General features: G+C 42.8%; 1 protein-coding gene across 1 annotated transcript in view; it reads left to right on the top strand.

Annotated features, from left to right (window-relative positions):
- LOC109418781 (frizzled-2) overlaps nucleotides 1-21,722 on the top strand; it is a 155,980-nt gene extending 134,258 nt beyond the window's left edge. The window contains exon 3 of the mRNA XM_029857133.2: nucleotides 15,419-21,722. Within this exon, the coding sequence (XP_029712993.2) occupies nucleotides 15,965-17,926 (1,962 nt within the window). The 5' untranslated portion in view covers nucleotides 15,419-15,964 and the 3' untranslated portion in view covers nucleotides 17,927-21,722. The remainder of the gene's footprint in view (nucleotides 1-15,418) is intronic.
- The last annotated feature ends 6,263 nt before the right edge of the window (nucleotides 21,723-27,985 follow it).

Below are 27,985 nucleotides of genomic sequence, written 5' to 3'. Positions count from 1 at the left end.
TACATGTAAACATTCAAGTTAACAGCTCTTCACCTCTGTACCTCTATGTGCCCCGCCAACAATAAACCGTTGCGGAACCTCTAACCCCAGTGCATAGTGCATGCTTGGCATGTGCGTTTTTCTATGCTGGACTCTAGCTGGGTAGCTGACTGCTTCTGTATGTTTACTCGGTTGTGCCAGCCAGTGCCGACGACGACTGACTAACCCGAGTTCAACATGGAAGAGCGCTGCATGAAGGGAATTCCCGCTCCTTCCCCTAAACCCTTAGCTTTCTCCGGCACTCAAGATATGCTCTGACAAGCGATTTGAGAAAATGGAAATATTCGAAATAGAAGTAGAATACTTGCACCGAACCGGAGCGAAGGTGCAGTTCATGTGTTTGAAATTGGGTAAGCGTGTGCTGCTTCCCTGCAGCCAGCAGTTGGGAAAAACTGGGGATAAAAATAGTTCACAGATAATAAAATTTTATGTTTTCGTCGTAACCCTTCACTAACTTCTGTTCTCACATAAAACAAACATCGACGGGAAAGCATTTTGGACTCAATACGATCGTTATCGTCCAAGGGAAATTAACTCGCTGTAATTCACCCAAAGTCGAAATATTTCCCCCGGGAGGAATTCATCATTTCATCCCATCATCGCGCCGGGAAAGTTGACACCAATTGACTCGGTGAATTTACGACCGCAAACACCGAATGAATTGAGCCATTTACTCATAACGCCACAGCCCAGCCCTGCGTAGTACAATTCGGATCCATTGCCGGGCATTTTATAGACTGCAGCCGCCGCCGGTCTGGCTGACTGCGTGCTACTTAGCTGTAACAGAAAACCCCGTTCGTTTGTCCGAGAGCGAAGCATTCGGCAACGGACCGCCCATCCCAATCCAACCCAAACGCCCAACAGTTAATAAGGAAGTAAGATATCGTTGAATGAGAAATTAATTACTCAATAAAAACGAAACTTAAAGAGTCCCCAACCCGTTCGTACGACCGCGGGCCTTCCACTGCAGAACACCGAACTCCTCGTCGTAGGTACACTGCCAGCAGACCAAACGGAGGACGCAGCGCATGCCGTCGTTGTTGCTATTGGGTGTGAAGTTGATTGACCGCTTGGCTGAGTGTGAAAATCGATGTTACACCACAGTCCGCACCGCCATGCCACTGACTGCCGCGTCGACTTCCTCCTCAGTTCACCCTCGAGCGCAGCAGTTGCTCCCGGGATGCGGCGGTGCGGTGATCCCTGCGGCATCATTTGAATGTGCAGAAAAAAAATACCCAACAGCAGCAGCTTAGCAGCCAGTAGCTCCGCGGTTAGTTGGAGCGTGAAATTATTTAGACTGGCTTCCTACACGAGCGCCCGGGCCGTACCGCGCCGGAGCTAACTCGTTGTCGCAAAATCGATCCGAGTTTTGCGTCTACGAAGCTTGAGACAGCACCACCGACCGCTTGAAGAAGGCGGTGTTTTTTGTATTTTTGTTGTTGATGCCAACACTAAAGTCGAGCAGGATTGGGTTGACCGAGCAAAATAAGCAACAAACGCAGTGCACTGCGGGAAACTGAACCGAGAGGATTTGAAGCCGTTTTCTAAAGTGCCAATAAAGATATTGGATTACCGTACGCTTCTTAGGTTGCGTTTTTTGACGCTTTTCTGTTCGGCGAAGAGCAGGCCACTCTCCCGATCAGGGTTGACCGCATCTTGGGCGCATGGGTGTAGCAAGGATGCGGAATCGAAATTCGGTAGATTGCTACAACATATTCGTCCATAGATGCTAGATTACGACTAGACCTCACATCCTCATATAGCGTGTGCCCGCAGGGTTATTATTTCACAAAATATGTCGAAATTTAGAATGTCGCTTACGTCACTTTGCAGAATTACGACAGTCAAGGTGTTCTCGAAAATATTTCTGTAAGAATTCCCAACGGAAGTCTTAGTGGAATTGCCGAAACATACCTTGAACTTTCCGAAGAAATTTATTGACAAATCACCGAATGTTTCCTGAAGGAATTCCCGGAAAAAAAAACTCCAAACTTCTTCAGGATGATTTCCCGAAGAAACCCCTAAGAAAATCCTGGGGTTGCATTTGAAGTGACTCCCAAATGAACTCTTGGAAAAAAGTTCAAAAAAATCTCAAAGGCAATTCTGGAGCGACTGCATGAAGGATTCCACAAAGAGGTTTTGGAAGAATTCCTCCAGGATTTTTAGAAAAATTACCGAAGAAACTCCCAGAGGTCTCCCTTAAAGAACTACTAAAGGAATTTCCATAGGAGCTCCTCGAGGAACTCTTGGAGAAATTCTAGCACGAATTTCTTAAGAAATTCCTGTAGAAATTCCGAAAAGTGCTCTTGAAGGAACTCGCAGCAGAACTCTTCTAAGGCGATTCCCGATGGAACTTCAAGGGAATTTTCAAGAAAACTTTTGGAAGAATTCCCGAAAACCTTCCTGGAAATTTTTTGAGAAGGGATTCAGTTGTTCTATTTTAAATTGCTCCAGGAATCCCATCGGTCTTTTTTTTACAGGGGCTGCTTCAAGTACTCCTCCAGGAGTTCCAGGTGCATCAAGAAATGTATCCTGAGTTTTTTAGGAACCCGAGCAGAAGAAAAAAAAACTCAATAAAAGCATATTTTGATATGGAGGTCAAAAAGTGATATTGGTTTGTTTGATATAAGAGGTAAAAGTACTGGAAAAAATAGCTAAAATTTACTCCATAACATCATCATAACAAATTTAGCTCTTTTGAGAGCTAACCAATAGCAGCGAGCTATTCGGTTTATCTTCAAATAGCAATTTTTGCTATTGGTCGTCCTAGGACGTCCTATAGGAACATTTTTTTGCTATAATTTTCAGTACTTTTCCCTCTTATATCAATCAAACCAATAGCACGTTTTGATCGTCAGTACTTGACCTCTGCCCGGGAAGCCGTCCAGGGGTTCGTTCAGGAAATTCATGAATAAAATCTCGAAAGAGCTCCTAAAGCAATTTCCTCAGAAAACTCCTAGATTTGAAAAAAAAAACATCTGAAAGAGTTTCCTAAAATACCTATGAAAGAAGGCTTATTGGAATTGCCGAAACAAAAACTCTTGCAGGGAATTTATTGACATGTTCATAAATTTTGAGGACATTTTTTTTCGCTTTTAAGTCCGATTCTGAGATCAAAAACAACCTGATCTTACAATCGGATTGAAAAGTAAATCAAAAATCCTAAAAATACATCAAGAAAAGTCGGAACCAATTAGCAAGTTTTCAATGACATCTTTACTTTGCGAGGAAATTCATTGATAAATTATCGAAAAATTCCTGGGAAAAAATCCAAACTCCTTCAGGGAGATTTCCCAAAGAAACTCCTGAAGCTGCATTTGAAGTGACTTCCAAAAGAACTCTTTCTTCTCCGAAGAAATTTCTGAAAAAATCTCGAAAGAAACACACGAATGAACTCTCAAGTAAAATCCTGGAGGAATTCTCGAAGGATTTTTTGAAATAAAAAAAGGAAATCTTGCAGGCACTCCTAAGGATATTCTAAATAAAAATCTGAAATTCGAAAGCACTCCTGGAAAAATACCAAAACAAAATTTTAGAGGATTTACCTGATTTTTTTTAGAAATAAAAGTTGAGGGAACTCCTAGAGCAATTCCTTGAAGGAACTTTTGGGAACCACCTGCAAGATTTCCTGGAGGAAATAGCAAATCAACTCTTTAAAAGAATTCTTAAATAAAATTCTGGAGAAATTCCCGAAAGACTCTTTGGAAAAAAATAGATGGAACTGCTAGAGGAATTCGTAAAAGAACTCCTATGGTGATTCATGAAGGAACTCTTAGAGAAATTCCCGAAATAACTCTTAAAAATAACCCTCATTTTTATAGTGCTCATACAAGTTCAAATCGCTATGCTCTATCAAATATTGACCCATACAGCAGTTCACAGACATCCAAAATCCCTTTTTGATTGAGGCCATCAGTTCTTTAAGCGATCACTTTCAAATTCCATGAGGAATTCGTTCTGCAGTTATTTCAGGTGTTCCCTTGGAATTTTCTCGAGAAGTTGCTTTTGGAAATTCCCCAGAAGTTCTTCAGGAGATTTCTCCAGGAGTTTGTAGGATAGAAATCCTTTCAAATACTCCCCCTATAGTTCCTTCGGAAATCTGAATTCCTGCAGTTGTTTTTCGAGAATTCTTCCAGGAATTCCACCGGAATTTTTCACAGAAGTTCTTTCGATAACTTCTCTAGGATTTCATTCGAGAATTTCGTCATGTGTTTTTAGAAAATTTTAAGGGTTTATCCCCGAAGTTACTCTAAAGAAATCCCTAATGAGTTTCTCCACCAAACCTTCAATGAGTTCGCTGGGGAAATGCATGGAAAATTCCCAAAACAGCTCCTGAATGAATTAATCTTTAAAAACCCATAGAGAAATTAAAATAAAACAAAAAAAAACAAAAAATAATCTCGAAGGCAATCCTGGACGGACTGCATGAAGAATTCCGCAAAGATCTTTTGGAAGCATTCCTCCAGGAGTTTAAGAAGAATTCCAGAAGAAATTCTCAGAGGAATTCCATAAGGAATTTCACCAGATTCTTTTTTTTTTGCACGGGTCGATTTTTGTACGTAACTCCGTCAATGGTTAACGGATCCAAATGAAAAGAGAAGACACCGTCAGTACTATCCATGTACGAAAAATCTAGTCAAAAGGTTGACTTAGTTTTAGCAGAAAAACGACCCGTGTAAAAAAGAATCGAGTGCACTTAAGAAATTTCCACCTAGAGGAATTCCCGAAGAAACTTCTGAAAAAAAATCTCGAAAGAACTCACAAGGAAATCTTTAAATATAACTCTGGAGGAATTCTCGAAGGATGTTTTTGGAATAAAAAATAGAAGAATTCGTGCAGGCATTTCTAGGAAAATTCTCAAAAAACTTCCGGAATTCGAAGGCACTGCTGGAGGAATACCGGACGAAAATCTTGGAGGATTATTAGAAAAAAAGTTGAGGGAACTCCTGGAGGAATTCGAGAATGAACTCCTAGAGCAATTCACGAAGAAACATCTAGAGGAATTCCCGGCATAATTCCTGGAGGTATTTCGGAAAGAACTCCTGGAGGGATTCCTTAGGAGATTTCCAGGAGAAACTTCTGGAGAAAATTTCGAAGCAACTCCTGAAAGGATTTATAATGATAATCCTGGAGAAATCGCTGAATGACAATTTTGGAAAAAAAATCAATAAAAGAAACTCCAGGAGGTATTCCTAGAAAGAACTCCTAGAGCGATTCATGAAGAAACTCTTAGTGAAATTCGCGAATGAACTTCTTTACAAATTCCCTAGAGAAGGACTTTTTGCAAGAATTCTATGAACTTTAGTTTTTAGATAAACAGAAACTCCCTTTAGTTCCGAGGCCAACAAATCTCTAAACATATGTAATCAGTGTTTTCTTGTGAATTTCATTCTTTCTCCAGCACAAGTTTTCGAGTCTACAAGCTTTACTAAAGATCTCTTAAAGAACATTAAGCGTCATTAAAATATGACGTCCATAAAGTGTAACAGTGAAACTCCATGTAGTATCTCCCAGGGTTTCTTTCTCCAAGAAAATTTCATGGATTTTTTCCCAGGTATTATGCAATGGTTTCTACATGAAATATTCCAAAATATTTCTTAGTTGTGGTCACGAAATTTCTCTCAGAGTTTTTCCCGCAATTCCTCTCTAGCGGTTTCACAATTCCTTCCGGCGTCTCCGCAGGATTTCCCTATCAGTTCTTTCCGACATTTCTTCTAGAGATTTTCAAGAGTTTCCTTCCAGAAATTGAACAGATTTTTTTTCCTGTGAATTCTACTAGAGTTTCGCCCCAAGATTTCGTCAAGAGTATTTCACAGGTTTTTTTACAGAAGTTCTACCCGTGATTGCTTCCGCAAGTTTTTTGTTTACGGGAAGGCTTCCATAGTCCCTCACAGAATTTCTCCCTGAGTTTCTCCCGTAAATAATTCAGTAAATTATTGTGTGCTATCTAGAGATTCTTCCAGGATTTCTACAGAAGTTTCTCGCAAGATTTCTCTTGAAGTATCACATACGATTTCTGCAGCTCTTTTGCCCAGCAAAGCACTACGTGAGCGATTCCAAATTGCAGCTGCACTTCAACCTTTGTGCAGCGCCTAAACGTATTCTATTGTTCTACTATATCGAACTGGTTGCTTTTGCACTCTATCATGGTGGAATGATGAGTACGAGGATATTGATGTGTGGCTATTCTGGTTGTTTCTTTTCCTGTCCTATTGGGAGTCCATTATGAGTTGCCGTTCACCGGTGTCCAAGTATCCGTTTGAGCCATGCGCTCAGAAGAGGGCCAGTGTCAGCTACTCTCAGTGAAGCAGTGAAGCAAACACGTGACCACTTGGGCCACGGGCCCCAACTTAAGTCGGATTTTCTCCTGGCACTTCTCTCAAAAGATGTATTTGACAGCACATGTATTCGAGTCTACCATCTTATCTAAAGATTTCTCAGAGAACTTTGAGCGTTATTCAAATTCCCGGTAATGCTTCTAAAGTCCCTCGTGGAATTTCTCCTTGAGCTCCTCCTCAAACTGTTTCATTAAATTATTGTAAACTTTACTATAGATATTCTCCAGGAATTTTTAAAGAAGCTTCTCCCAGGAAGGTTCACATGCGGTTTCCCTCAGAGTTTCTGCAGGAATTTCTCTCAAAAGATTCCTTCCAGTGTTGCAAACCTCTGATAGACATTATTGAATGTTTTCAGAACTTATCCTTGACTTTCTTCTAAGATTTCTTCCAGGATTTCATTTAGAGTTCCGTTACGGAAATCCTACAGCAGTTATTGGTAATATTTCTCATGGAGCCCTTCCCGCGATTTATTTCAGAGATTTTCCTCGTAGTTATTTTCAACATTTCTTGCTGTTAAAGCGTCACCCTGCCCAAATGGAACAAGGCTCTGTTTTAGATTCCCCGTGATTTCTTCCTAAATTATTCTTCTCAGAATTCCTACCTGGGCTCCTTTGGGTATTTCCTTTTGGGATTTTTCTGATAGTTAAAAGAGACGAACCAGCCAAGGGCTGAAAGTCTCTAAAATAAAGACAAATCAATCAATCTGATAGTTAGTCCCGCAGTCCTTGCTGGTATCTTCCTGGAGTTTTTCTCGGAGCGCCTGCTGAAATAGCTTATGAAATTTCGTGTTAAACATTATGGAGAAATAAGGGAAGATGAAATATTGGTGAAGGCTCGTGAGAAGCTCCGAGAATAACCATTGGATAAATAACGAGAGAAACTATGGAAGAAATCTATAGAAAAATTGGGACATTCTGAAAAACTTCTGGTAGTAATCTCAGGTGGGAATATTGGAGGAATTCCGAGATAAAGTGTGCAAACATTTGAGAAAATATTCCGGTGGAACAACGACAGAAATACCGCAAGTAGCTCCAAAAGAATGTCCGGAAACTTCTTAGTGAGAAATCCCGGAAAAAACTTCTTCAAAAGTCTCGTAAAAATCCGTGGAAGTTTGACAGCGTTCCAGGAAAACCGAATGAGAGTAATCTCTGAAGGAACTTTAGAATGGTTTCGTTAGGATCTTCGGCCAGAATCATCTGGGAAACTATAGTTGCTCGGGATAACCACTGGAAGAAATCCTGAGAGATACTCCTGTATAAATCCCGTGAAAAACTCGTTCAGAACACCATGGGAGAACTCTGGTAGAAATCCAAACAAAAACTTTCACAAGCCCCTGAAGGAATACCTGAAAATCCCAGAATGAATTCTGGGGGCAAATCCGATAAACTTCTACAAGAAAATCGTGATAGATCGTGGGAAAACTCTGTAATTAACTGCGTAAGAATTTGAAGGAGGAATTGAAATAGAAATCCTAGGAAAATCCCGGGAAAAAATGAAGAGTTCTGAATTTCTGAATAAATTCGAAGAGAAATTTCGGAACGTATTCCAGTTAATTTCCAAGTAGATCTGTAGGTATTCCTAATCTCTGAAAAAGGTATTGAGATCACGGTTTTTTTTCTAGAGTTTACTATTATCCATCGGAATAGCAATATCATCCTTTTCAGGTATTTCTGCCGGGACTTCTTGGATTTGCAAGATTTTTATACGGGGTTTTTACAGGAGTATCTGTTGGGATTTCTTCCAAAGGTTATTCCGCTATTGTACCCAGAGTGTAGAGAGTTTTCCGGAAGATTCTGTCCGAAGATCCTAACAAAACTATCCCAAAATTCTTTTAGGAATTTCTCTTAGTGGGTTTCCAGGATTGCTTTCCAACTTTTCCAGGATTTTTACGTGACTTCTACAGAAGCTTATTCTGATCTTATTCTCATTCAAAATTGTGTAATATTCCATTTAGATTTTCTTAGGATTTTCATCCGACTCACAACATTACTACTAGGGAATACTAAGATATGCGCACAGCAAAATCTAGCCAAAGAAAATCACGCAGTAATAATGCATTCTAACTTATTCTCAAACCAAGGGAAATTAATCGTGGAAAAGCATTATTTTCCATTAAATCAACATCGAGACATTGTTGATTTGACTTATTATATCTGCCGTCTCAAGCTTTTGGTCGCAAGGTGCATGAAACTCTCAAACTGCTGTACCCCAAATTATTGATTAGCTAAATGGATGCCATCTTCAACAAAGCTGGTCAGAAGGTTGAGAGCTTCAATTTCTTAGTATTAATGTTCTATGTTCTTGTTGCAAAGGAAGAATCCCAATTTCAAAAAGGGCAACCCAATCCTGCGCAGCTCTCCTACACACGTGCAAAACGCTTTCCCGTCTCAAAGACACCCACTCGAATAAATCCAACCACGAAACGACGCTTTACTACAAGGATGCAAACGAGAGCACTGACTGTTTTCGGAGAAAAATACGTTACCTCCAAGTGGACGAGAAAGGCCAATTCGGGGCTCGCTCAAGTTGGTTGTGGACCAGAAAAAAAAAACCTAAAGCAAACGGTTTCATCATGACGCGAGAGATGAAACTTGATCTTGTGGCAAGCTAGGTGGGAATCGAGTTGTTAAGGTGTTTAGAGCAATCTCCTCCGCCGTACGTAGGTACGTGCAACTGTTGAGGATTGTTAGCTAATTTTAACACCTCTTTCCATGGGCCACTTTGGCTACGTATTATTGACTTACACGGTGGTACGACGGGTGTCTCCGTTTCAATCCGACGGGTGTTGATTTTCCTCCCAAAATGAACATTGCAGCTGAAGCTGAAGCCGTACCAGTGAGTGAACCAAGTTGGTGGTGGTGCGGTGCGGAACTGACTGCGGTGATGATGGAATGCACTCGACTGCACGCTGTCTGCTCTGAACAGCCATAGTCAGTGAGGGCATCGAGTGCACTTCAGCTCAGTATGTACCGGTTGGTATTATTTCAATTACGGCTCCAACATGTAAACAAGTGCAACGTATTCGGAGGTCGGTTACCTATACCTGGCAACGGATTTCAGTTGAGTTGAGAGTAATCTGATTTCCAAACCAATTTGTTTTTACCATCTGATTTTAATTGTATGTTCTCTTACTGGAAGCTGGGCGTAGCAAAATCTGATTTACTGTGTCGTTCTGAATCAGAGAGATATATTTTCAATGTTGTCAGGTTAGAGTTGATTGATTTTGCAGATCAACATTTACAAAACCATTTAAATTGATCCAATTTAAAAGTTTTATGATGTTTCCTGTAAGGTTATACCGAGACTAAAAAATCCGATATTTATATTCCAAATATCTCTATGAAGTGTATTGTCGGTGTTTACTACTTGGGAAAAAATCTGGAAGTCCGAGAATACTCCTTAACTAACTAACTAATTTTCATAACTAGCTAGCTTTATTGATTGTGGATGCTCACGTTTGGAAATTCCCATAAGGGGCTGTCCATTTATTACGTAAGGCAATTTTCACGATTTTTCGACACCCCCACCCCCCCTTGTAAGATTTTTTGTATGGAAGCCCAACTATTTTTGTATGGCGCGTAAGATTTCTCAAACCCCCCCTCCCCCCATAAATCCTTACGTAATTAATGGACGGCCCCTAAGAATTGGTGGAACTGTGGAAAGTCATGACACTCTTATCTCTCTGCCTCTGTCTACACTCTTATTCTTGAAATTTGCTGGTAGGTATCGCTCTTTAACGGTGAAATTTCAAGCGGTGCTCGCTGGTATTTTTTTTTTTTTAATTTGACAGAAACTCGTTCTATTTAACACCAGTTATCGATCACCAACTTTCCTATTATCAACTCAGTAAAAACGTGGATCAGTAATGTTCTTAATGACCCATTCAAATACTTCAATTCCCTTAAATTTCAACGTTTCAATTAAAGTACATACTTCACGCACTTTAATCATTCGTTCCAAATTTCAACCGTTTTCGATACTCACTGCAACAATGACCAAACATTGCATCCCACATAACGTTGCGATAGTCATAAGTGCACTAATGAGTGAATCCCTACAACAGCATCAGCAGCTACCGTCCAAATCCCCGGCAAGGCTACTGCACCAGAAGCCTTCTACTCATAACCTCAAATTACACAAAACATTTGCTGCACCATCCCAGATGCATATAATTCTGGAACGCTCAAAGCAACAACAGCACTTCTAGCACCATCAGCTCTCAGCATTAGCACCAGCAGCAGCTTAGCGTAAGCGGAAGTCCCGATAGTGGTGGTTTCCATGTGCAATCAATGTTTCCCTCGCTCGCTTTTCTCCTCCGCAGGAAAACTCCCCATAGCATAGGTAGGACGAGGTGTGCAATACTGATGGTTCATTGATCCTTTGCCAAGTAGAAATCTCCCCGTACCACGTACCTAGCCAACAGTAGAAACAAAGAGCCGGAAGCGACGGATGCTTGCATCTCACAGCGGGAGCGAGCGTGAGGATTCCGACGCTTTCTGTATGCTGCCGGATTTCCCCCGAGCAATCGACTGCTGCTTCATGCATGATTGATCCCACCGTTTCCCGTAAGGTGCTGTAGCTTGTGTAAATTGCTCCATTTCCCTTTTGCGAAATTACCTCTGCTTTCTACTACATAGAACGTTTCACTGCAATCGGTAATTTCATTTTGAAACCAAATTTTGCATAAACCACCACTTTACAAGTTTTCCTACAATTGATTTCCACTTCACTTTCCGCAAAACACGCGCTCGCCCAGCTAAAAGCACCCGGTGTTGTCCACTTAGGACCGCCCATCCGTAAACTGCTACTAAACGCCCTTTTCCTGTCTCAAACTCAATTAAAACCGGACAGTTGATTCAATTTGGGCCATCGATCGAAAAAGTCCTTCGGCATCCGTGCCGTGTAGACCCAGGAATCTCTGTAGCCAGCCCCAACAGATACAAAAACGTCACCATGACGCCGATTCGGGTTGGTCCCCCGTATCAGGACACGATCCAACGACGACGACGACGCCTAGAGCATTTTCCTGCTTTAATGGACGTAATTTAGTAAAATTGCTCCAAAAAAGCCGTTCTCCTTGCGTAGGTCTGTGTGCAAATGGCTCCATCATCGTCGTCGAAGGCAGCAGCAGCAACGTCAGCTTATACCCTGACAACCGGGAAAAAGTTGCTCTTGTTTCGGGTGCTCCACAGAATCCCGACCCAGTCCCGCCACCACGGACGAGACAAGGACACATGCCGACCGGCCCCAATGCCTTTGGATAGTGACCGGTTCGTTCGAGTAGACACCGAAAACGTTGCAGTTTCCCTTCCGGGCCGAACTCTCTCTCTCGCTCTATGAGGAACGATACGTACGTTAAGTGGAGGACATTTGGAGACAGATGCAGCACAGTAGCATCACCAGTGTTCCAAACTTTTTCGAACAAGACTCTACTTTGCGTGCTGGAGAACCTTCGAGTCATTATGAGGGGGTACAGTATGGGACTCAGCATTCGGATCCATTTGGAGTTGAAATAGGTTGTACATTTCTGCAACCATTCCTTTCAAATCAATCCGACGAGTTTTTGTAACTGGACATTTACTTCTCTGAATCACCTCGCACTTTTTTTAGGGGAAATTTAGAAAGCTTAAGTATATTTTAAGATTATTTTTTAGTTTTAATGGGGTTTCAGAGGAGTCCCATAAGGGTTTTTAGGGAGTGACAGGGAGTTCCAAAGGACTTTCAGCCGAAATTCAAGGGAATTAAAGGGGTATTACGTATTTTGGGTATTTTAGAATGTTTCAGGGACATTTCAGTAGTGGGTATTATGAGTACTTCAGAGGAGTTTCAAAAAAAATTTAGGGGTTCATGGGCGCTTAGTAGAGCTTCAGGAGATTTGAAGAAATTCCAGTAGGGTTGCAGAGGTGGTTCCGGGGTGTCTAGAGATTTCAAAGTATTTCAAGGTTTTTTCTTATAATTTCAGGGGGTTTTCAAGAGAAATTCAGGGGAATCTGAGGGGGTTACATAAGAATTTCAGGGGGTTTCAGAGAGTTTCGGGGGTTTTATGATGGGAACCACGCTTTACTTCTCATCCGAGTTTCTCGAGAGTAGGATTCTATCCCAGGTCTTCGGCGTGATAGTCACGCGCTTCAACCATCACACCAGATCCGCTCCACTAAACCCATGGACACCTTCTGTTACCACGTGTCCAGCTCTCCCATGTCTACTGCTGCACCCAAGCCGAGCTTTCCCAAGGTTTTCTGCGATCAGCTAGGCTTGTGCAGAAAACCAAAGCGTAGTAGAAGCTCCATCAACTGGAGAAACTCGACATTGACTCCGGTCGACTGTATCAAGTGAGCCGCTCCAGTTGTCGTAGCCCGCAAGGCCAACAAGTCAATCCGAACTTGCGGAGACTAATTCACGGGATTGAACGCCGCTCTCCTACTTTCGAAAGACATCTTCACCAAGCTTTCCGGCTGTACGGTCTTTAGCCAAATCGATTTGTCCGACGCCTTCTTGCAAGTACAAATCGCAAGTTGCTCACGATCAACACGCATCGTGGCCTCTACTCCTACAACCGCCTCCTGCCGGGTATGAAAGTTGCACCTGGTGTCTTCCAGCAGCTCTTCGACACAATGCTAGCCGGCCTAGAGTGTACTTCTGGCCATCTCAATGACGTCATCATCGGTGGTAAGACAGAGGTAAAGCACGATCGCAACGTGCGGGCCGCCTTGAAGCGAATCCAAGAGTTCGGTTTCACAATTCAAGAAGATGTCGGGCATGTCGTGGACAGTCGCGGGCTTCGTCCGGATCCAGCCAAGATCGAAGCGATCACGAAGCTTCCGTCACCCACCGACGTAAGCGGAGCAAGCGTACAGTCATCCTGACTGTGAAAGTTTAGCCCTGGTCTTCGAAGTTACGAAGTTCCGTAAGATGCTCCTCAGCTGGCATCTCCGGCTGCAAACCGATCATCAGCCTCTGCTTCGGATCTTTGGGTCCCATCTTCGCCCTTCAGTTGCTGCTGTAGGACTCCGACACGAATACGTGCCCACCCACAAGTTCAGCAACGCGGACCCGCTTTTCCGCTGCTTTTTTGGTCAAACTGAAACGATCTCAGGTCAGTTCTTTCCAGTTCCCGTAGAATGTTAATTCTCCATTTCAGAGCCGTCGAGTAAAACATCCAAGCAGAACCACTGCTCCGCCAAGTTTTACACTACGTCCAAAACGATCGGCCCCAATCAACACTGGCTGGATCCGACCTCTAACGGTACTAATCCAGGCGTCCCAGCATGTAGCGAATGGAGGCCCTCGCTCGAAGCTAAGTATACTGGCTCAGCATGAACACCAACATTACCGACATCGTCCGAACATGCCAGCAGTGTGCGTTCGTAGCTAGATCATTTGGCAGCTCATCCACGTCGACTACGCCGGTCTGACCAAAGGCGAGTACTACCTCCTCGCAGTCCACTCGTTTTCCAAATGGTCGGAAATCGTCCAAACAATCCGTATCACCTCAGCGTTGACAGTCATCATTCTTCATAGGTTGTCGGCTGGCTATACCCTCCTCGTTGGTCAACAACAATGGTTCCCAATTCACCAACCCAGGAACATCTCACGTTGTTACATTACATCTACAATCGAACGGTCAAGCGGAACGATACGTGGACACTCTCAAGTGGACCGTGAAGAAGATTTGAAAGGGTAGAGGATCAATGCAAGAGGTACTGGATACTTCTGTTCTAACGTACCGGAGCACGCCCAAACTGGCTCTTCCAGACCAGAAGTCGCCATCCGAGGACATGTTCAGGCGTGACTCGAGCTTCAGCGTCCTCCGCCTGTGTGAATACCGGTTTCAACATCGAATGATTGCAAGCAACCAAGAACCACCGAAACGATCCCGTTTACGCCAAGCTCCATGCTCGTAATCGTTTGAAGTGGGTTCTGCGAAAATCTAAAGCGGCCCATTAGAGAAACGACCAAAACCGCATGTTGGACTTACCTGATCGACCAAATACTTACGATTGACCTGTGCTCAATGATGGCACCGCAGTCGTGGTCCAGACGATACCGAAGAGCATGATGATACGAATACGCACCGAACTGTTCATGTTTTTTGTAGACCGTTGGTAACATTGCAGGTGACGTGTTTCAAGATGCATGTTTCGGTACTGGGGGTGAAGGAATGGGATATTCTACTTCAGTTTGTCCCAATCCCCTTGCAATCCCCACAGGTTCCCGGTAAAATCGTCGAAAAGATTGGAGACGTGATGTACATAATAACTTGTGGGTCGAAATACGTTGAATGCTGCGCTCAAACATCAACCAGCTTCGGAGTCGTATGGCCACTAGCACGACGCCGAAGCAATCCGCTTGTCAGGTCACCTCTCGCCAGCATTCGCCGTTACTCGACATGCTATGTTGCGTGCTTGGCACTTGTCAAGCCAAATGCGAAATACACCAACTTCAAGCACAACCTCCGATCGCGCCAAGATCTGAGTCAGTCAGTCTCCAGTCCGAGCCCGACTTGTGCCTCGTCTACGCCACGACACGAGGTCCCGGCAGTTCCGTCAACGTCTTCATCATCGCCAATATCAACATCGACTGATTTCGAGTTCGCTATCAAAGTGGTGGAGCTTCCTAGGCGTTCTTCGCGTATCCGAAGGTCGTCAGTCAGTTGCACAAGTTGAGAACCGTCGGTTTGTCAGTTTTAAGTCTCACTGATTCTCTTAACTTACTTGCTCTGGTCAACCACGGAGACGAACTACGACCTACATGATCAGCTATACTCAATGCTAATGCCAATGCTTACCCATTAGCAACTCAAATTGGCACATACTTTGCCCATCACTGTTCTCCTTCACTACTGCCTGCCTGCACTTACGAAAGTCATCCATTAGCCGTTCCTTACTCCAATTTCTGGGTGTGCAGTGCACACACTTGACTGCACTCATTTATGTCTAACATAATTTCGTTATAAATTTAAATTCTCTTCCCGCCATATGATATTAATTATAATTTAATTTATATTCATTTCCTCCTTGTTTTTCTCTCTTTCCTTGCAGAACCCCACGGTCCGCAGTACGCGTCCCACCATCCATCTGTAAGCCAGCGTTACTTTTCTCGCGCGAACACCCGTCAAAAGGCATCACACTTCGTCGTCCGTTGCACCGCACAACCGACCGACCATCTCCATCTATCCCGACCGGAGTAGCAACTGATTTGGGAGAACAAGTTTTCTGAATTGAATTTGCTCAACCCCGTCACCAGTCACCACCGATCTATAAAAGGACCAACCTTCACCACGTATACGGGGTCTCGTTCGGAAGGCGGCACATGTGTCATTCCGAGAGCGGCGGCAACGACGACGACAACTGACGGACCAACAACGACGAGGAAGGGAAGTCGTTTGCAAACCCTGATGGCAGTACCGGTAGCAGCAGCAGAAGCAGCATCAGCCGCAGGAAGCGCAACGATGAAGATAATCTAATTGAAATTTTGCACCCAGGCTGCCTGCAGACACCAGCAACAAATTTCACCTCATTTTCGGACCAGAAAATTAGATTCGAAATCACATTCTCATCAGCGGACACGTCCGGACACCAGTCAAAATGACACGAACACACCGAATCAGCACCACGCTAACGGCGTGTCTACTACTCCTACTGTGCAGTACCGGAGTACACTGCACGTATTACGGCGGGGGCGGTGCAAGCCCCGCGCCTCATCTACCGGCGATACCAAAGGACCCGCACTCACGATGCGAGGAAATCACCATTCCGATGTGCCGGGGCATCGGTTACAATCTAACCTCGTTTCCGAACGAGATGAATCACGAAACGCAAGAGGAAGCCGGACTGGAGGTGCACCAGTTCTGGCCCCTGGTGGAGATCAAATGCTCACCGGACCTGAAGTTCTTCCTCTGCTCGATGTACACTCCAATCTGCATCGAAGACTACCACAAGCCACTCCCGGTTTGCCGGAGTGTTTGCGAACGGGCTCGAGCTGGCTGTGCACCTATCATGCAGCAATACAGCTTCCAATGGCCTGACCGGATGGCATGCGAGAACTTGCCCGTTTCCGGAGATAGCGATAACCTGTGTATGGAACAGCCCAGCGAGGACGATGGCAGTCATTCGTCCGGCGCAGGAGGAGGCGGAGGCAGCGGAGGTTCGCACTCGAAACCAACCCGCAAATCCCACGGATCATCAGCGGGAGGAGCCTCCGGCCAGAACAACAAATGCAAGGGCAAGAATTCAAAAAACTGCCAAAATCCCCCAGGGGAAAGAACAAAAGAGTGCATGTGCCGGTGTCGGGAGCCACTGGTGACCCTGGGGAAGGAAAACCTACTGCACAACCAAAGTGTCGAAAGGGTAGGCGACGTCATAAACTGCGCGATCCCGTGTCGGGGGGCGTTCTTCAGTCAGGAGGAAAAGGATTTCGCCGGGGTGTGGATCGCGCTATGGTCCGGCCTCTGCGGCATAAGCACACTAATGACACTCACCACGTTCCTCATCGACACCGAAAGGTTCAAATATCCTGAGCGTCCGATAGTTTTCCTGTCGGCGTGCTATTTCATCGTGTCCTGCGGCTATCTGACGAGGCTCTTCCTCGGACACGACGAAATTGCCTGCGATGGGAAAGCGATCAAGTACCCCTCGATGGGACAGAGCTCGTGTACGATGATCTTCATCATGATCTACTTCTTCGGAATGGCTTCGTCCATCTGGTGGGTGATCTTGTCGTTCACCTGGTTCCTGGCTGCAGGGCTCAAGTGGGGCAATGAGGCGATCTCGAAACATTCACAGTACTTCCATCTGGCTGCTTGGTTGATTCCAACCGTCCAGAGTGTTTCGGTACTGCTGAGGCCAGCGGTAGATGGCGATCCAATAGCTGGGATTTGTTACGTTGGCAACACATCCGTGGAGAATCTGAAGAACTTTGTGCTGGCCCCGCTATTCGTATACTTGGTGATAGGAACAACTTTCCTAATGGCAGGATTTGTCTCACTGTTCAGAATTAGGTCAGTCATTAAGCAACAAGGTGGCATCGGAGCTGGATCCAAAGCTGACAAACTGGAGAAATTGATGATTCGAATAGGGATCTTTAGTGTATTGTACACGGTTCCCGCCACGATCGTGATCGGCTGTCATCTATACGAAGCAAACTTTACGGAAGACTGGATGACCGGACTTACGTGTCCCTGTAAAGCAGGGACCGGAATCAGGCAGAAACCTTTGTACTCTGTGCTAATGTTGAAGTACTTCATGGCGTTGGCCGTGGGAATCACATCTGGAGTATGGATATGGTCTGGTAAGACTGTAGAGTCGTGGCGACGACTCTGGAGAAGGTTGTTCGGTTCGCCGGATCCAACCGGAGCTGGGCAGGTACTGATAAAGCCCCGACCACCACTCCCACAGCCATACGCAACGTCCGGAATTGGAGTTCCCGGTTCGGCGGCAGCTTCTCTACTTGCCACTCCGTACACGCAAACCGTTGGAAGCGTGGCGTCCACTAGTCATCACCATCTGCATCACCATGTACTCAAACAAACCCCACTTAGTCACGTATGACCTGGAGACATTGGCGGCGCTTCCACACTCACTGCAGGCTCTGGCTCGGTGGTTGATCCCCGAGCCGTGTCGGTCGTCGTAACGCTGCCAGGACCGCAACCAGGTCAAGCCCTGAGCGACTACGGTCCAATATAGTTGACAGTGCGACCAGATACGACGGCACGATGGATACCTAGCAATGCAAGCGATCAGCTGTGACCCGGAAGCGCATAAACCGGGGAGGGATAACTGCACACACACATTCTCATGTACATGTGCGTGTGTTACTTTTTGTAAATGTTTGTAGATGGAAGTCATCACTGTAGAAGGTCGTTTGTAGATCATAGAAGTATGTGTTCACTTTGTACCACTTGTAATCAGGAGAAACAAAATGATGTGTGGTGTAGATGTCGTTGTTTCGTACTGTTGTAGAAGTCGCGGAGTACAAGTGACGTGTGTACATTTCATTCACTATCATAATAACACATAAACAAGAACGAAGAAAACACTAGGTTAGGTCAAATGAAGTCGTGCTGGTCAAAAGTCACACTGTTCCCTCCCTGTCGCCATCCATCTATCACTTTCTCAACAAGTCAAATCATGAAACCATCCTACACTATCGAACGCAAGCTATCTTCTAACTCTAAGCTCTTTATATACTTAGGAAAACGATGAAGCAGCTCTCTTTCTAGTCCAAACGAATGCATATAAAACTGATCCATCGACGAACAATTTTTATACAACCAGACAAAACAATGAAACAGAAGCGTCATGAATCGGAAGGCATTTTCTACATCATTTTAAAGCCACAAATTGAGGAAAACTAACGAAAACTTAACACTTGCTGTCATATTTAATCAACCGGTATGTGGTAGAAGACATTCTTACTGTGAACTGATCATGTGTTCTAGTGAATAACAAAAGCGTAGAAGCAACCCGTCTCTATTAACTGTGTGACCAACAATATCGATAACAAAGCCAACAAACTCGTCATGTACGTACGTTTTTATCGTAAAAAAAAGTGAGTAAACCGGAACTTTCCATGCGACGAAACAAGCATTTAGAAGAAAATGACAATACATTGTAAGCAAGGTGGTGACTAGTTTTTATCGGTTATTATCCCTAAATGCCTCACTGCCCAACAAACACCCATGCTACAGAAGTTCCGAGCTAATGACCACCCATCATCCCCAACTTTGTTACGAGCATAAAAAAAACTGTTGGCTCCGGTCATGAAAAAATCAATTAGCAATGGAAATCAATAGTCTACTCCACTAGAAATGCCCTTTTTCAATTGCAAACCCAGTTCTCCCGTAAACTTTTTCGGAATCTTCTCAAAAACAACTGAAAAAATGTATCATAGACTGAGAACCAAAATTAGAAATATTGATACATGTGAGCGCACGAAACAGCTGCAATGTGAAACAAACAACTCACACTCATACTTTTGAAGGTGCATTTGAAACATTTATACGTAATTAGAATTAATTTACTCGTTTAGAGTGGTATAAGTGACAAGTATATCCTTAACCAAAAATATGACAGAATAGTTGCAATACTTTATCAAATGGCTGTATGAGTTTCGAAAAAAAAACTTATTAAATCACAAATTACTTTCCCAAAATCTATTTTAGATTCATTTTTTTTTCGACATGCTTCCAATAATGACAAATTTGTAAAACGAAACCTTCTCTCTACTTATCAGTGCCATTATTTCATAACTTTTCATCCTTTACATTCATACTTCTGATCATAACAATCGTTTCGTTTTATTGTTTTCCTACTTTCATCCGTGCAAGAACACATGACTTTTGTTTGCCTTACCAATTTACCTCAGTAACCATCGTACTTGTGTGTAGAAACTCTAAACAAAGGAATCAAAACCTACTTCGAATTGCCATAGAGCTTCAGTTGTCAAAGAAGTTTTTTTTGTATACTAAGTTCGATTTATGTACGTGTCGAAACGTGTTGTTTATAGCTTTGTATCATAATAGCAAAACAACTAACATTATATCTAGAAAGTGACACTAAATTCGCGGAAACCGCTCACACAAAGAGAGCCTACTTTAATCATGTGTGTACATATCAGAAAATCCTACCTTAGGACTAAATTTTCGTTTTTTTTCTCTGGAAATAAAGTGACTAATTTTGTAGCTGCTTATCAATCAAAAATCTATTATGTAGAAAAAATCGAACACACAAAATCAGTCAAATTGTAAATTGTTTGTATAATTTATTCGAGTAAAATGTTTATTGTTTTGTACCCCCTCTAATATACGATCGAATGTATCAACGTGCATACTGTACAAATTATGCTTGAAATTCACTGCAAAAGAACAACAATTTAATTAATGCTTATCTTAAGTACAGGAACTTTTAGATTGGAGTAAATATGAAATCTCGCTTAAACTGAAAAAACAGGAAAATTGTCACAATTCTATGTCACACCTTACGTATTGCAATAATTCGGCGTCTCGGATAAACTCAAAGTCAACAATGCCAACGTTTAGCACGATCTTTAAATCTGGAAACAGGGATATGTAACATATTTCAAATATCATTTAAAAAATGTTTTGCGTAAAATTTTACCAAACTGTGCGTTTTTAATGCATGTTATATACCTATTATGAATTCGAATCTCTCGAATTACTTTTCGATAGTTCCTATAATTTAAATTTAGTATTGTCCTTACTAGTATATCATCATCTTTGTATTCCAAAATGTTTCACTTTTAAGATTTTCTAAACTTTAAAATAAAGTATTCTATTCCAAAAGCTGATAGCTTAGTTGCTAATCTCTGATTGAATTTTACATTATTCAGTGACCGTTCAAATAATCGAAAGAATTTCACTGCAAGTAGTTACGTTTCTGTTTCCGGATTAAGCTCGTGCGAATCTGGTTGAATATAATAATTTAAAAAATACAATAGGACACCAAACAGTGACGAAAATTTCGGACGATCAAGCACACAAGGCGAGACTTGAGTGTGTGAAAAATTTACAAGAAAAAGCAGCGGAAAAGTACGCTAGGCGTGAGCGTGTACGAGAACCAGAGTCAAAACAAGATGATGTTGTTAGTATGATTGCAAATCTTTTTATGTTGTGTCACCCTTGTCCAACCGCCTCACCTCATCGACATCCAACCTGCTTCAATCATCCACTTCCACTTATGACAGCTTAAAACTATGCTTTAAAGTTTTTGGTGAATTTTCAACTTCCCTTCACAACCATCAGTCCACAACAGTATCCCTGTTTCATCATCATCGTTCTCATTCTTCTGTTTTTTTTTTGTTGCACCGAGACACCCACTAATGCCCCAGTACTTGACCCATCTACTTACCAACTTCAATGTCATCCCCCCAACTTCTTTAAATATTTATTTTGTTTTTGTGAGCAGAAGCAAACGTTTGCGCTAGAGAAACAGAATAAAGTAAAACGGTGTGAATGAAATCTGGTTTTAACAGATATATAGACTGTATACGAATATTTTGAATTATTATAAGCAAGAAGCAGAAATACAGTAATGGAAGCACTGTATTCAAGCATAATTATTAACCCCGGTAATGATGCGCAATCGTAGCAATTGGCAAGTCGTGTAATATATAGAAGAAGAAAAAACATAAACCAATAATAAGCGAAAAAATGGAAAGCATCCGTAACAACATGGAAGCAAAAATTTACATATACAATAAGCAAATGTGGATAAAAATATGTAAAACGAACAACATCGGTGGAAATCGAAATGCAAGAAAACTTATATATAAAGTGAAGCATATTTTTAATTGTTTAATAAATTATTAAAATAATAAAACCAAAAACATGGACTTTTTTGTATTGCACACTGGAATGATGACCGTCCTTTCTTTGACACCCTGGAGCTCTTCTAAAAGTCTATATCTTAATTCTTCATGATCTGCGGTTAGCTCGGTGATTAATTTCAAAGAATGCAATTTAAAGTTTGCCAAAAGCGTTGGTTAGAAAGTCTTCTATCTGGAATGTATGTTAATAATCAGGGAATTTCATTTACCCTGGATATATTTCTTAATTCTGATGGATTATATAGGAATATTGCTAGCCTACCGTAGAGAAGTTTCATGCCAAATTCATGTACAGTCGACTCTCCAAGTCTCGATGTTCTACATCTCAATATCTCTCCCTATCTCGATGGTTTGATCGGTCCCTTCAATCTGCATACATTTTTCCTCTCTATAAGTCCATATCTCCAAATGTATTTCGAAATCTCCCTATCTCGATGCTATCTCATTCGTTTATTTTCTAGATTTTTATTAGAATAACTAGCCACAGAAGTCCAATGTCGCGACTGTCCCTGTGACTAACCTCTATTTTGCCACGTCCTTGCAGCGTCAGTAGCGGTACTAGAAGTGTCAAATAAATGTTGTTTACCAAAACAAAATATATTTTATCAGATGGATACTTATACACTACCCGTCATTAGTATACACTCAGAAATTTTTTTAACGTTTGAAAAGTACCTATGTATTGAAAAATTTTTAAGCATTAATATATTGTTGATAAACGTTAAAAATTTCATTCAATTCGGTTCACTGGTCTCCGAGATATAACAATTCATCAATTAGTTGTCTTAAAAATAGTGTTTCACGAGAACGGTTCCAGCTTCGCGAAAGATTAACCAATCGAGCTCGATTTTGTACCAATGATGCACATGTAATAGGTTGCCAAACAGTCAAAATTTGAGAATTTTTGAGGCACTCTATGAAAAGTTACAGCATATTTAACTTTTTTGTGAGAGAAAAAAGTTGCCAAAATAAAAAAGCCAAGCTCGAAAATGATGGCACGTCGCTGTAGTAATAGTCGCGAAGTAACTTTAGACGCCACCTACCGCACACATTCGCATCAACGACCCGGCAAATAACGTCTCGCTCGCATCAACTCCACTTAAGCGGTGGTCGGTGTGTGACATTCGCATCGGCAGGGCGTTCTACTGGTTTGCTTAATTTTTTCTCGACGGAAATATCAATGACAGTGAAATAAAGAAATTTTCGCCTCGTCGCGACGATTAGCGGAGGCATTTTCAGCGTCAGTCGGTCGGGTATTTCGAGAAATTCCTGTCGCCGCTCGGACAGTAATGAGTTGAGAGAAACAGCTGCATTTTTTTCCTGGGCGAGTAATGTTTGGGACAAAACAAGCGGCTTACTCAAGTATGTAGTAGCCTCAGAGCAGAACCTTCATGGTGCATTGGATAATCTAGGTCATACATTCTCTGGAATGTAATTTAGGCTTTAACACCATGTGTGTTTGCGCTGCTCATAAAAAAAGTATTCACGTTTATCAACTCTGAACCTTAGAATTCATTTTATGTGTTTAGTGTTATTTTACAATTATAATGAAACTAAATTAACAATAATTATTCTTCGAAACAGCAGTCAGTTCTTGGCTACAGTCAAAGAATAAAAATAGAAAGAATGCCCTCTCTTGTCTTTTTCTATGTAAACGTCAAGCGACAAGACAAGTGGCGCTCTCTAAGCGTTTCAAGGTGGAAGCTCCATGTATCAGTGTTCGTGATTTGTCATAAGAGAAGGTGGTGTGCGTATGTTTTGGTATCCGCATACAATCAGTAACGCACACTACCGCATAAAGGTTGAACTTTCATCCGCAGATAGCGCTGCGGTAGTGGCCCCCTAAGCATCAGCGGAGTGAGCATTCTTTATATTCTTATACTTTGCTACAGTCCTCAATTCATGACCGCGTCCCATATTTATTTGCCAGATCATTCTGATCCCAGGGCCCATATAGCCGAGGGCCCTAGGGCCCATATAGCCGAGGCGGTAAACGCACGGGTATTCAGCAAGACCATGCTGAGGGTGACGGGTTCGATTCCTGCTGAGAAGCAGGCTTTGTCCCAATGAGGACGTTACGCCAAGAAGAGAGAGAGAGAGAAAGAGATCATTCTGATCCTCCCATCTGTCACCCAGCTGCCCTTCAAGTCTTCTTGTATCATCCGGAACTCATGCGAACACCATTTATGCAGGATTGTTGTCCGGCATTCTCATGCTTCCGGAAGCGAGGCTCGTCTTTGAGTGCAGAGAGCTCATGATTCATTCTTCGCCGCCTCACACCGTTCTTCTGTACACCGCCATAGATGGTCATAAGGACCCGACCAGTCATTCATTTCATTTATTTAGTTAACATCAAATTCATGATAATACTGAATCAACATTTTGCCGCCATAATACTCGATTTGCAGCTGCAGCTCTCCAACGTCGGTCACGTCCACCGCTCGCTAGATCACGCTCCACCTGGTCCGCCCATCGTGCTCTCTGCGCTCCACGCCTTCTTGTACCAACCGGATGGTTAGCAAACACCAACTTTGCAGGGTTGTTGTCCGGCATTCTTGCAACATGCCCTGCCCACCGTATTCGTCCAGTTTTAGCCACTTTCAGAATGTTGGGCTCACCGTAGAGTGCAGCGAGCTCATGGTTCATCATTCTCCGCCACACACCGTTCTCCTGCACGCCGCCAAAGATCGTCCTTAGCATGCGTTGCTCGAAAACTCCGAGTGCTTGAAGGTCCTCCTCGAGCATCGTCCATGTCTCGTGTCCGTAGAGAACCACCGGTCTTATTAGCGTCTTGTACATGGTACATTTTTTATAGCAGTACCACCTCGAAAGTATCCTCGTCTACCGTAACTTTGCTGCCAAGGCTTGTCCTGTCTCGCTCAGTCCCACCTACCAGCATGTACTTTGTCTTAGCCGCATTCACCACCACACTATGGGGCGGCTCCATACAAACAGGTGGCCAAAAATATTTTCGCATCAATTTTATAATGTCTTGCTCCTATTCGGCATAAACCTGAAAAATATGAAAAACATGTTGAACAGGTTGTTTCAACACGACAGTTTCAAACAGCATGGAATTACAAGGGCATTGCATGTTTTTAGGCGTTTAAGGATTTCTGTTCCTATTTATAAAATTGATTCCAATTCGTAAAAACACGCTTCGTTAAGAGATCCGAAACCAGATTCGGACTGCACCATGATTGATCTACCGATAAAAGTGGCCATGACGACCAAATGTTTCTTCAGAGGTATTTAATGGCCAATAGGATGATTTTATGTAGCAATATCTCAATCATCGTCGACAACATGATTGGAATTGCAGAATAGCAGCTAGTAGCAGCCAAATTTGATTTCAATGCATCCCAGGGATCCTAAACAAAGGCATAGAAGTAGTCCCGAAGCGAAACTCAGCGAAACGTTTTTTGTATGGAACGGTTTGTATGGGAAAATTTTTATTTTTTTGATGTGGCATCATTTAATAGTTTTACAATCAACATTTCTACGTCTGATACATCATTCGAAAGGTTTATAAGCAAGCTTTTAGAAACTACTTTAAAAGTGTGACATTTTACATTTAAGCCAAAGATATGCTCATTTGAACATATCATTAATTTTACCAAAAATTGGTAATGCCCAACTAACATTTTCAGCGCTATAAGCTTCAGTCATTTGCTTTCTGTTGTATAACCATCGAGTAAAAGCAGTCAACGCTGTATAAAAGGAAAGCTAGTCAAATATAACATACTTACCGGTCAGGCTAAGGCCGGGGTGGCCTCTGCTGTACATAGTAGCCGCCTCCATTCCACTCGGTCCATGGCTGTTTGTCTCCAGTTCCGCACTCTGCGTAGGGTCCGCAGATCGTCCTCCACTTGGTCGACCCACCTAGCTCGCTGCGCTCCACGTCTTCTTGTACCGGTCGGATGACTCTCGAGAACCATTTTAGTCGGGTTGCTATCCGACATCCTGATGACGTGACCCGCCCACCGTAGCCTCCCGATTTTCGCGGTATGGACGATGGTTGGTTCTCCCAGCAGCTGATGCAGCTCGTGGTTCATTCGCCTTCTCCATGTCCCGTCTTCCATCTGCACTCCGCCGTAGATGGTACGCAACACCTTCCGTTCGAAAACTCTAAGGGCGCGTTGGTCCTCTGCACGTAGGGTCCATGTTTCGTGCCATAGAGGACGACCGGTCTAATCAACGTTTTGTAGATGGTTAACTTCGTGTTACGGCGAACTTTATTCGATCGTAGAGTTCTGCGGAGTCCAAAGTAGTAGTCAAATATAAATCATAAGCTAATACACGACTGCAAAACAAGCACCATACAGCTACCAAACTCGGCTTTCAGAAATCCATTACTTGTTACTGGGGCTGCCTTTACTCCACCCTATTCCAACTCCGGGAGATTTCCCGGAAGATGTGAAAACTTAAACACATCGAATAGGAGTCCCCACTAACAAAACAGCTGCTACTATACAGTACAATTTAGGGAACGTTCAAAAATTACGTCCAACATTTGGGGGAGGGGGGGTCTAGAAATGTGTGACAGTACGTGTATTGGGTATAGGGAAATTGCGTGACAGAGGGGGGAGGGGGGGTCTAGAAATCCCGAAAAACGATGGACGTAATTTTTGAATCTTCCCTTATTATACTGACAAATCCCCAAACCAGCAGCGCTTTAAAGGCCGTTATGCGATTTCATTACGGCTAGAAGCTGTAATAAAGAAACTGTTGGTTTACCAACACGGCTTGTCGGTTATAAACATTATTGTCAAAACAAACTTTATGTGGGATATATAGCTACTACACAAATTCTTTACAGCTATCCATGTATGTGCTGTGAAATTATTTGGGTTGCTTTTATTGCACTTTAATTCAATGCCGGAAGATTTGCCGGAAGATGTACAAATCGAGTAAGAGTCCCAGCCAATACAACAGCTGCTTTTATACAGTATGTTTTGTAATGTTGCCAAAACACAAAACAGCAGCGCTTCGTAGCCGTTTAAAGAACACTCTTTCAGCACAGAGAACAGACATCCAAGTCCAGTTTCAAAACTGTGTAAGGAATATAACGGCCATTTGAAATCGGCAACACAAGTGGCAATAGCGTGGCGCTGCGATCGGTTAATTTCCCATACTAATTCAATTCACCACTTGAAATGTTTCAATTCACCATTGACAGTGGCAATATGGTGTTTGGTGGCGTTAGTGTTCACATCGTGTGTTGGTTTGCAACCTTACTCAAGTAAAGATTCAAATCCTTACACAACCTTCCGAATGAAATTTGTTTTAGCCTGGATGTCTGTTCTCTGTGCTTTCAGCTAGAAGCTGTGAAGAAGAACCTGTTGGCGCAACCACACAGCTTGTTCAATGTAAACATTATTGCGTTTGACGTTTCACAAGCTTTTACAGCAAGATGAAGTTGGGTAAGGTTTCTTGTGGCACAATTATGAAGCCTTGTCTGGAGTCAAACAAAACGGGCTATTTTCTATGTTATTTATGTATAGCAGTGTGGCAGCGAGGACATCATCGGGACCAGTGGATACGGAGATCGGGAGTTCGATTCCAAGTAGCGGCAAGTACTTTAATTATTCAATTTTAAAAATGATAATTCCAGTTCCACATGTATTGCATCACGGTATCCATAACCTAATTATATTTAATCGTTTAATTTTGGGATGCCGTAAAATTATTATTTAACAACTGCGAAAAGGCTGAAAAAGCGCCTTCTCAAGATGTTATTCAGTTAGTGGTTACATAGGAGCCGAGAAAAGAGCTATGACTAGGTGGTATAGAAGCTGATCGCACAGCATGTACAAGCTGATTAAGTTCGCCAGATTCATTGGTATAGGGCTTGCATAGAAGCTTCCGTCCATATGTACAACACAGTAACTCAGCATCAAGCCGTATTAAGGACGCTTTGTTGACGTTTACATTCTCAATAAATGTTAGTTGGGTGGTCTCATTCTGCTGCCAATATCTCGATAAGTATAGGGATTAGCATACTAATAATATTCTAGGGTTTACTGGTCCAAGTGGTCTACTTCCAACTACCGAAACTGAATCTCAAATTGAATAAAGTCAATTTTCGATTTTTGGCCATCTGAATCCCCTTAGTGCACCAGTCCGACAAATCCAAGTCTGCTAATAGTGATGAGGAGTCAGTATCGTTCTTCAGGAGCTTGGCGATGAACATAGCTTGCGAAACATTGCGTCGAGTTTCCAGTGTGTCGATTCCTAACAACTGGCAGCGATCCCGGTAGGGT

This window comes from Aedes albopictus, chromosome 3, assembly GCF_035046485.1.
Source record: "Aedes albopictus strain Foshan chromosome 3, AalbF5, whole genome shotgun sequence".
NCBI lineage: Eukaryota > Metazoa > Arthropoda > Insecta > Diptera > Culicidae > Aedes > Aedes albopictus.
Note: the sequence above shows the minus strand (reverse complement) of the source record. Positions and strands in the feature narration are given on the sequence as shown.